General features: G+C 57.5%; 1 protein-coding gene across 1 annotated transcript; it reads right to left on the reverse strand.

Annotated features, from left to right (window-relative positions):
• Positions 1 to 259: 259 nt before the first annotated feature.
• LBHD2 (LBH domain containing 2) lies at positions 260 to 5,586 on the reverse strand. The gene is made up of 4 exons (XM_087447897.1): positions 5,537 to 5,586; positions 3,672 to 3,757; positions 1,839 to 1,995; positions 260 to 666 (listed from the first exon to the last, which is right to left on the reverse strand). The coding sequence occupies exons 2-4, from the start codon at positions 3,738 to 3,740 to the stop codon at positions 569 to 571; spliced, it is 324 nt and encodes a 107-aa protein (XP_087304023.1). The 5' UTR covers positions 3,741 to 3,757; positions 5,537 to 5,586; the 3' UTR covers positions 260 to 568.
• Positions 5,587 to 11,469: the final 5,883 nt, after the last annotated feature.

The raw sequence follows: 11,469 nt of genomic DNA on the forward strand, positions 1-11,469 counted from the left end.
GCTGAAGGCCCCAAGGAGGGCCTGGAGGAAGCTGGGCCTGTCTTGGCAGCCTTGGCTGAGGCAGAGCAGAGCAGAGGGCCCTAGGCAGGGGTGCCAGAAAAGCAAATGCCACAGCCACTGGACAGCCCCACCAGCCACCCCCACCCCCACTGTGGAACACCCAAGTGGTCACTCACTTGGCACTCTGGCCTGGTCAGCCTGGGCTTGGAACTGAGGCCTTTGCCTGGAACACCACTGGCAGAACCAAAATTGTGCTTAGCCTTTCCTGACCCTACCAAATGTGCCCACTGAGCACCAGGAAGAGCCTTTATTTCTCCTTCAAACCACGGAACAAGGAGGGGTGTGATCCAGACCCTGGGCCATGGATGAGAGAGGGCAGCAGCTGTGGTCCTGGCCAGCCCAGTGCGGCCAGAGGCAGTGGCTCGGCTCTGCCCACTGGTTGCCGGGCACGCCTAGCCCTCTCTGTGCATCAGGCCAGCCACCCTGGAGCTGAGGCCCTCTCACTTGTCAGCAGGAGCAGGATAGGCAGGGCCCCGGGACAACAGAATCCGGCCATGTCCTTGTCCTATCACTGGGCCGGGGGGGCTTGGTCCTTGAAGCAGGCACACTCACTGCCAGTGTCGTCCAGGGCCTTTCCTGGCACTCCTGGCGGACTCGGTGAGGGGGCTGCAGAAACAAAAGGCCTCCATGTGGTGGGGGCTGCATTTATGACGGGTCTGCAAGGAAACCTGTCGGGGTGAGGGCTGCAGCAGGGCAGGGCAGGCGCTCCGGCTGGGGCAGGCCACAAGTTCCCCACAGGGGAAGGGGATGGAGGGGTGCTGGATGCGAGGCTCTAGGCGAGGAAGGGAGGACGAGGCCAGTTCTGGGAAGAGGAGCACCTCTCCCCTGGCACACCCACCAGAGTAAGGGGGTGGCAGATTGGGGAGTCCAGGGCAGACCCATGGACCCAAAGCCCAGGTCCCAGTGGTTACCCAAGGGGTGTCCCTGGACAGAACCTGACAGAGGTTGAAGAGACTTTGGGGAGAGATGGGGACAGGTGCTTCTGGGGCCAAACTGCAGGGGGTGGCTGACCAGTAAGGACCACTGCCAGGATGGGGGAGGGGGAGAGACTGACATCTGAGGAGGGAGGGGCAGGCAGGGTGTTAGGCAGCCCCAGCAGAGGCCGAATTCATTTCCTCACCTGGGACCCCAGGGGTCTTCAGGGGACAAAACTTCCCGGGCACAGCTCACCATTCATGTACCCTCCACAGAAGCCCCCACTGCCCAGCCTGCTGTTCCTCCTGTGCCTCAGACCTGGCCCTGGCTGACCCCTCTCTATCCACACCTCCTCCTCCCAGAAGCTTCCCAGACTCTGGCAGCCCCTTGGCCTTTGACCAGGGCACCTGCGGCCAGGACAGGAGCCTGCCACTGGGCTGGCCCATCTCCCCACTTCGTAGGCGCTAGAGCTGGGCCTGCTTAGCACCCCTACCTTCACCCCTTCCAAGCCCTAGTGGGCAATGCACACTTGTTCCAAAGGTGATGAATCATGAGGGAGAGGAGGTGGGACTCACGGTTGGGGTGAGAATGGGCTGTCATTCATCCAACAAACGCATACCTGTGTGCCAGGCCACAACAGTGGATGAGGGGACCTTGTGTGCATGTGGGAGGGCGAATGGTGGCAGGGAGAGGGTCAAGGCCAGGCAGCACCTAGGCGCCAAACACAGGCTCAAAGGGTGGGCAGACGGGTGGGGTGTGAGCAGGCTGGAGGGTGGAGGGCCCTGTTTGCAGAAGCAGGCAGGAAGGAGACCCTGCTTCTGACTCCTCTCTCTTGGCACCCGCACAGGCCACCCCTCACTCACCAGCAACAGCCTGGCTCTGGGTGGACACCTTCTGGGCACCCTCTGGGGGCCAACGCAGCTCCCCACTCTCCACAGCACCCACCTCGCTGGGCTCCACCACAATCGAGGGCAGCCGCTGGCCCAGCTGAGGGCCCTTCTCCTGGGCACCCACCGCAGCCTGCAGGGAGGGTGGCAGGGGTCAGGACAACACCAGGTCCTGGGCCCCTACTCCCTTCCACACCTGTCTTGCACTCTGCCCACTGGGAGGGTCTGTGCCTTCCCCGCCCAGTCTCCAGGGCAGGGGTGAGCACGTGTGTGTGCGTGTGTGTGCATGTGTGTGCACGCTCATCCCTCAGAGGGTTCCACCCCTCCCCCATCCCACCACTGGGGCTGGGGCACTCAGCACCTGGGGTCACAGCTCTCTGGGGGTACCATAGGATTCACTTGGGCTCAGCCCTTAGGCCCATTTCACAGACAGGAGCCTGAGACCAGAGAGGCGAAGGTCACACAATGGGTGAGCCCAGGGCTTCTGTGCATCCCCAGCTGCCTCCAGTATCCTGCTCAGCCCCTTTCCAGGGTCTTCCCTGCTGGGCCCTTGGCTTCCTCCTCAGCTCAGAGGAGCTGGGAAGCTGTTGCCATGGTAACCTGAGCGTCTCGCACTGGGTTCATTGTTCAGTGCCCACAAGAGCGTGGGGGGGGCGCCTCCCCAAGCCCTCCTGGTGCCCTCAGCATCTCCGCCTCCCATTCAAGGCCTTCCGAGGTAAAGGCCAGAGCCACCAGTGCTACCGCACAGACCGCCAGCCCCAGCACCACAGCAGCCCTGACTTGCTTGCACCATCCCACCTCCACGTCTTTTCTTGGGTGGTCCCCTTCCTGGAACTCCCCACCCCCCGTCTTTTTTACCTAGAAGGCTCGTTGCGCAGTGCACGTCTGCCTCCCCCAGTGGCACAAGTGCCTCGAGGAAAGGCAGGCACACAGCTGGCAGGACTTTGCTAAATGGCCCTTGACCCACCGCAGCAGAACCATCTGAACATGTGTTTAAATGCACATTCCTGGGCTCCAGCCCAGTCTCTCATTTTATCCAAGTACCCCAGGTGACCCTGAAGTGTGAGAACAGGTGTCATTGGGCTGGGACATCTGTGGAATCAGAGGAACAGCAGAGCAAGGACCACATCGTTCCCCACTGCCTGGACCCTCCTGGGGCCTCCTGCTGAAACTATCAGTCCAGGGGCTCCTTCCCCCCTCGAATCCCTCCCCACCCACCATCCTGCTTCCTGCCCTCCTCTGGGAAGCCCTGCTGACCCCCAACCAGGGGCGCTCCTCTGCCCAGAGTGAGCCACTGGGTGAGGGAGGTCCAGGCCAGCAGAGCTTGGAGTGCCGAGGCCTGGTGTCCACCTTCTCCGCCTGCCCTGCCAAGGAGGCTGTGTCTGCAACCCCAGGCTCCAGAAGCCCCTGTGCAACTCTGGGCCAGTCCCCTCTCTGGCCCCACTACCCCCCAACAATGCCGACAATGAGAACAGCTCAACTCTAGAACTCAGAACATCAAGACTGCACCCCTTGTGTAGGGACCCCACTTTGTAGCTGCATTAATACCCCCCCCCCCGCCCCTCAGAAAACTAGAGCTAAGGGGAGGGAACCCTGGCATTGCCTCACCCAACAGAGAACAAACTGCCTTGGGGAGCAAGCCCTGGGGTCCCCGAGGTCTGGAAGGGGTGCTAAGTATGCACAACTGCTTTATGCATCAGACTTCTACAGAGGGGCAACGTCTCCCCCACCCAGACGAGTAAACTGAGGATGGCTCCCTCCTATACCCAGGGCTGAGGGCTGGCAGGCCCCAGGGCCCCAACTACATACCTTTCCTGCTGGGCCTCCAGCCTCCTCAGCTGGGCTTCGCTCTGGCACGGCAGGCTGGGGGGCACTCATGCTGCTGCCACTGTCAGCTGCACGGAGACAGAGAGCAGAAACAAGGGGTCTGCTGTGGGCCAGGTGCTGGATCCTACGCTCCTCCCAGAAGCTTCAGATGGCTCCAGCCCACACCCACCCCACGCCACCTGGGCCCAGCACCCATGGCTCCAGCTGGACCTCCATCACTGCAGCTCTCCACCTGAGCCCACCATCAGAGGGGGCACTGGACAGGCACCACACAATCTGCCCAGAGCTGAAGAGGGGAGGGGGCAGGGCACGGAGAGGCTGACCCAGCCTTAAGGCCCACAAAGTCTTCCTGGAAGAAGGTCGGCTGATCTGAGGCCTGAGAGATGAGCAGGAGGCAGCCAGGGCAGCAGGAAGGAGAGAAAGTATTCTGAGGCAGGGAACGTCAAGGGGAGGGCACAGAGAGCCGGGGGCCCAAACGGGTTTCTGAGACAGGAGCCTGGAAGCAGCACAGGCCGGGTTTGAGTTGGCCAGAGGCAAAGGTGCCCAGTGGCCCCTCCCACCCCCGGCCAAGAGCAAACCCCACATACAACGAGGGCCGGGCCCTCAGCATCCACAACCAAAGGGGAACTGACATCCTGTGTGCACTTGTCCATGCCCACTCGGGCCAGGCACAGGGGCAAGGGAGCCGGGCCAGAGACTGGACAGCAAGGGCTCTGGGAAGAGAGGCCCTGCTGGGACTCACGGGCACCAGCCTCATACTCCCTCACTGCACTGGGCCAGAGGCAGAAATGGGGGTGTGGTCTGGCAGGCAGACACCCAACTTTGGATCTGGCTGGGAGGCAGCAGGGGCCGTGGGCAAGGGGCAGGAGTGCTGGGAGGGGACTGGGCAGAGTGAGCGCAGTGACCAGCAGGATGGAATGCCTGTAATGCCCTGCTGGTTGTGGAGGAGGGGGTTCTGTGGGCACCCAGCTAAAGGGCAGGGCTGCTATTCTGGGAAATGAGGTTTGTTTCACCAAATACCCAGCACAGGTCAGCTCAGGTCCCACTGAGACCCAGGGAGGCTAGGAGGGGGCCGCACACTGCACTGGGCACCCTAGGGCAGCGGGCAGCTGAGCCATACCCACCTGTGCTTCCACCCAATCCCAAAGCCATGAAAGGTCCCCCATGCCCTGCTGCTCCCAGGTCTGCCCCTCCATCTAAGCCCCTCCTGGGATCCCATCCCAGAATCTCGGCTAGAGCCCAGGGCAGCCAGGACAGAGTCCAAGAGAGTGGATTCAGAGATCCAGACAGATTCAAGCAAGAGCTAGAGGGAGAGGCAGGAAAAACCGCTGGCTACAGAGACAAAGCAGAGATGATAAAGCTGGAGAAAGAGAGATACAGAAAGACAACAGAAACAGATCCAGAGAGATGATACAGAGAGAGAGAAGGAGTCATGAAAGAGACAGATAATAGAGCTGTCACCTTGGGCTGAGCCCCAGGGACAGTCAGGCAGAGAGCAAGTGCCTACCGGCTGCCTTCCCCTCACCGCGCTAGCCTCCAGTGTCAGCGCGAGCATCAGCACGTGGAGGGCTCCTGCCACCCACACCTCCGGGCTTCCAGGTGTGCAGGGCCAGGTATGGCTGTGCACAGCCCCCAAGGGCGCTGCTCTTGCCCAAAGCCCGGCATCCAGTTGCCAAGGGCTGACCGTTGTCCCCACGCTCTCCGCTTCCCCAGGGAGCTCCGACTCAAAACCCCTAACCCTGCCCCTTCTCTCCCACCCACGCCGCACCTGGCCGCCGGGGCGCACCGGGGGCGCGGGCCGGGCGGGGGTGGGGACGGGGCGGCCCCTGCGCCTCACTCACACTCACCCGCCCGCGCTGGATGCTCGCTCCGGTCCAAGCCACCTCGGCTCGGCTCGGGGCTCAGAGCTGCTTGCCCTGTTGGCTTTCCCTCGCTCCCTCCCTCCCTCCCTTCTCCGAGCTCTCCTCCCACACGCTCTCGCTGGTCCAGCCCCTCATTCACACTCACGCCCCTCTGCGAGCGGCGCGCAGCCGCCCCTCCGCGCTGCAGCCCTGCCAGCTCCAGTTGTCAGTAGCACCCCGGCCTCATTCTCCCTTTGACAAGACCGCATCCCCCAAAACCTGATCCTGGTCACTTGAGGCCCTAAGCCTCAAGTTTGAGGTTCAGGAATTCAGGGGCAGAATTAGGTGGGGCCAGATACATAGAAAGAGGACACCCTCCAACTGGAAGGAGGAGTGAAGAGGACAAGAAAAACACCAAGTAGGAGGACCAATGGGGTGGGGGAGGGCTCACCGCACCGGTCCCCTCTCATCTCCATCCTCAATTTCATTTCCAAAAAGGAGCGAAACAGCCCTGGGACAATCAGTCTCATTCAGTCTGTTATACACACCCAACCGCTGAGGCCAAGGTGCATAACCTCTCATCCACATAATTCCCCACCCTTCCACCATCCAGCGTCTAACATCCACCATCAGTTATCTAACATTCAACTTCCATCCAACATCCACCATCCACCACTCAGCAACCACTTATTCAACCACCATCCACCATGCACCATCTATTCATGTATCTTCTACAATTCAATAATCATCCAACCACCATCTAACATCCACCATCTGCCATCATCATCCACCATCAATAATCTAACATCTGTACCATCCACAATCCACCGTCTAACTTCCTCCATCCAATTACCAGCCATTCACTATCCACCATCCAACATCCATCCACTATCCACCAGCCACTAGCCAACATCCACCATGCAACATCCATTAACCATCCAACCCCAATCACCATCCACCATCCACCATGCATCCATCCATTCACCACCCACCTCCACCATTTACCAAACATCAGTACACCATGAAAATACCCTTCAGTCCAACATTAATTCACCATCCATCCATCCACCACCAGTCAATCCATCATTCACTATCTAACATCTTTCTATCAATACTTAACAACTGTCTATTCATCTGCCATTCACTTATCCATCCACCACATATCTGCTTGTCAGTCATCAATCTACCATCTATCTATTGTCCATTTATCTGGACTTATCCACCACCCATCCATTAGCCTCCATCCATCTAATCAACCACAATTAATCTATCTACAATTCAGTAACCAGTCATTCACCATCCCTCATTCGTTCATATTTCTATGAACTACAACCCACCAACAATCTACCATCCACCAATCATCTACCATCCATCCATCTCTTATCCCTATCCACCACATATCTATCCATTCATTGTCCATCTCACAATATCCTCTATCCATCCATCCATTATCCAGCCATAATTCACTATTCATCCAAAACCCATTGAAGTATCTTCTACCATCCATCCATATTCATCCATCTATAAAAATGTATTGAATGCCTTCTACATGCTAAGCATTATTCTAGGTGGTAGGGATAGAGCAGAAAGACAGCAGTGAGCATTCATTCACCAAAATCCATCTACCATTGCAATCCAGCCACCAATTATCTGTGCCTGACCCCCCATCCATTATTCACTATCCATTCAACATCCATCTTCATTCACCATCTATTCACATCCACTTGCCCTCTATCCACCTTCCTTCATCTATACATTAAACCTCCCATTTACCACGCACCACTCACCACCTACCATCCATCCACCATCTCTCCACCATCTGCCCATCCATCATTTACCTTTCAAGGTATGTATCCATTTTCCAAGATGTAGCCATCTATCATTTAACCATCATCCATTCATTACCTAATCATCTATCTATCCAAAATCCATCCATTCATTATCTATCCATCATCCAACTTCCATCTAGACTTCCACAGTATGTAACCCATTATCTATCCACCATCCACTTTCCATCTACACTTCCACAGTACACAAACCATTATCCATAGACCTAGCAATCATCCATTTATTTACTATCTATTTCCCGCTTATGTGCCATCCAGCCATTATTTACTTGTCCACCATTTATGATCCATCCATCAATCATATATCCATTCACATTTATCTACCATCAGTCCATCCATTCTCTATGGATAGATCCATCACAATCATCCACTTACTATTTATCCATCATCCATCCATACTTCCATGATTTATCCACCCACCAAGCATCCACCATCCACCACCTACTACCTGCAATTCATCCACGCTCTATGGATTCTTTCAGTATCCATCAGTCCATCAATTTATTGTCCACGTCTGTTCACCATCCTCTATCAATCTACAGTCTATTTTATCATCTCTTAACCAACTACAATTACATAGATGCATCCACCATCCACCATCTTCCATCCATCCACCATCAAGCACCACCATCTACCATACTTCCAGTACCTATCCTACCATTATCTATACACCCATTCACCCCACACACACATTCTGCCATTGCATCCATCATTCACACATTAGTTCACCTCCCCATCCAATCATTCATCCCCCATCAACCATCTATTCACCTAGTAATTCACCATCAATCATTCTGCCATGCATTCCTCTACTGTCCTTATATTATATCCTTATGCTATCCATATACATAAACATCAGTTAACTATTCCCACTTCTTTCTCTACCACCCATCTCCATCATTTATCCATCCACCTATCCTCACCATTCGTTTGCCCATTCACTCGTAAACCAACATTTCTTTACTAATAAATATTAATATTAAAAACTTATTACTCATTGCCAATGCTGGATTCTCGGATCATCAAAATTCATGATCTGATGAATTTACAGTCTGATGGTCCGAAAAAGGGGAAACAGGTCAGACAGAGAAGTGTCAGCATAAAAATGTATATTGTGTCTAAATCTCGGTGCCTCCATCTCTGGCCATGGGATGGCTGGAGCTCTTTGCACAGTTTCCCAGGAGGAGGACAAGGGAGGGGGCACCACAGCAGGAACAGAGGAGGCCTGATCTGGGCGTGGTGGCTGCAGCGTGGGAGACCTGATGATTTGGGGGTAAAGAGAGGTGAGACTGGAAACAGAGGTTGGCAGAGATTATGCAAGGCTGGGAATACTCCGCTAAGGGATGGGTGCCTGATGACAGCAGGGAGCTCTGGGAGGGTTTTAGGCAGGCAAGTACCCCAGTCAGCTAAGTTCTGAGAAGGCATCCCCCCCTCACCCATGCACATATACTTCTCCACTGGAGAGTACGTGAACCAGAAGGACAGGGGCTTGCCTTAGCCTCACACAACAATGATGGAGTGGTCACCATGGCTGCAACTGTACCATCTCGACACCCAGACACCCTCATGTCAGGAAAGCTTGTGCTGGTATGCTCCCTTTTCCACCACCCCATCCCCCAAAAGGCCACCCCATTTCCTTTCCACTTGGGCAGGAATTGCTTTCCCTACTTGTTAATGAGAGTGCTAGCTGTCACCTAAGTTGTTGGTTGTCACCCAAGGTGTTAGCTGACAAGGGTCTCACGGCTCCTGGGGATTGCTCCTAACAGGGCTCTCAGGAAGTGCTTGAGGCCCTTGAGGCATAAAGCTCTGATAGTGGAGCAGCAGGCTGGGGACAGGGAGCATCTTTAAACACAGGCCTGGAGGCCCATATCTGAGCCTGCAGAGTCAGCCTTGGGGTCCATCTTGGCCTTCAGCCTGCGGTTCTGCTTTTCCCCTTCCCTCCTGCCCTGCATCGTGGGCCTTCTCTACAGGAGGCAGGCAGATCTGGAGGCAGGCGCTGTGTGTCCTGGCCACGCCCAGCCGTTGCTGTGTGTGTCCTTGGGAGGTCCCGCCCCTCTCTGGGCCTCTGTGTTCCTACCAATGCAGCAGGAGGATGCGGTGGACTAAATGAAGAGTAAGGACCAACCATCTCTGACGTTCCCTGGCCGCAGTGAGGCTGGAGTTATCCCTTCCAAGCACCCCTTCTCCGCCCCGCCCCCCCCCCCAAGCTTGAATGGAGGGGAGGGCAGCGTGCCTGGGCTGTGTACAGAGGGCGGGTGGAATCCTGGCTCTGGGCCAGGAAGGTTCGCTCTCGGCGCCCTCTTGTGGCCATCATAGGGTAAAACACCCCAGACTCCCTCCGCGACGGCCACTGCAGAGCAAAACGAAAACACAGCATTTGAGTGTTAATTTGAAACATTTAATATTTTGAAGGGCGATATGAGCACCGTCTTTTTTTTTTTTTCTTTTCCCCCAAAGCGCCAGTAGATAGTTGTATGTCATAGCTGCACATCCTTCTAGTTGCTGTATGTGGGAAGCGGCCTCAGCATGGCGGGAGAAGCGGTGCGTCAGTGCGTGCCAGGGATCCGAACCCGGGCCGCCAGCAGCAGAGCGCGCGGACTTAACCGCCAAGCCACGGGGCCGGCCCTGAGCACCATCTTTTTAAACCCGTGAGAGGCAGGTCCAGGACTGAGCCCCTCGGTCCTTGGTGGGCTAGTGGGCAGAGGGTCCTAAGTGAATGACCCCAGGAGAAGAGCAGAGGGGCCCAGGAGATGGATTGACCATGAGGGAAGAGGGAGGTGTTGCTGGAGAAAACCTCCCCCTCTCCTATTGACCATTTCACCCCGCTAGAATGCAAGGCCCGAGGCAGAGATTTTCAACAGTCTTGCTCCAACACCAAATCCTCAGCCCCTCAAGATTGATTGACAGCACAAAGTTTCTGGACATTTCCCTCTAATGTAAATAATGAGATTTCAAAGCTTTAAAAAATGCCATAGAAAGAGAATTACATCCACAGAGGCAGCCCCGGGGAGCAGGGGCGAGCAGGTGTGCATGGCACAGCGCAGGGCGCCCTTCCCAGGGTCTATGGGACCCCATGAGCCACCGGCGTTGCCATCAGCCACCACCGCGGCATCCCTTGAGGCCTGCTATGTGCCCCGGGACGAGTTGGGGGACAGATCCCGGGGGTGAGGGGAATCTGTCCTCGCAGTGAGGCTGGAGTGGGGAGAGGAGGAGGACCAGGCCTGTCCCCAGACGTGAGCCGCCCTCCCTTGACCAGCACTGCCATGAGACTGAGCCTGACTCGGGGGACCGGATTGAATGGGGGCCCGAGGCCGGGCGTCCGTAGGGGTGGGTGGGCCGACTGCGGCGAGGCTCCTGGAGTCCGGGCTCGGCGTTCACGGTGGGCCCGGAGCTTCGTTGAGCGCCCTCTCCCCGCGTGGGCGGCAGACGCCCGCTCCCCTGGGACCAGGGACGGCGGCGAGGGGGGCGGCCCTGCGCAGGCCGAAACCCTGTGGTCGCCCGCCTCTGCGCCCCGCTCCACGCGCCCCCGAACCCGCACGCGGGAAAGGCGGATTGCGGCGGCGGGCCTGGGCCTCACTCCCCCTCCCCGGGGCGCGGGGTGGAGAAGGAAGCGCCCCCGCCGCGCGCTCTCCCCGCGCCGGGGGCTCGGTCCCGCGTCTCGGTCCCAGTTTCTCTGAGCCTGGCCCTCCCCCTTTCTCTCCCTTGGGCGGGCGGGGATTCCGGGCGGCACCAGCCGGAGAAGGCAGCCGCGTTGACACTCCTTCCCCGCTCAGCGCCGCCGCCCGGAGCCTCTACGCCTGACACAGCCGGAGAAACTGAGGCTCAGAGAGAGAGGGGTCGGCCGGAGAATTGGAGGCAAAGCCGGACAGGATCCGGGCCCCGCACCCCGCCCCTCGCTCGACACTGCACCCTGCTCCCTGGGGGCGCACCGGGCTCGCTCCCATTTCACAGCCCCCGGGCGCTCGCTCACCCGGCGCAGGGAGCTCTACTCGGGCGGGGAGGGGAGGGTGAGGGATCGGGGTCAGCCGGTCGGGTCTGACTAGGCCGGCCCAACTGACGTCTGTATCCCGACGGTCTGGCAGGAGGAGGCGG

The sequence above is a fragment of the Ceratotherium simum genome, chromosome 24, assembly GCF_057802395.1.
Source record: "Ceratotherium simum simum isolate JZ-2026a chromosome 24, ASM5780239v1, whole genome shotgun sequence".
Lineage (NCBI taxonomy): Eukaryota > Metazoa > Chordata > Mammalia > Perissodactyla > Rhinocerotidae > Ceratotherium > Ceratotherium simum.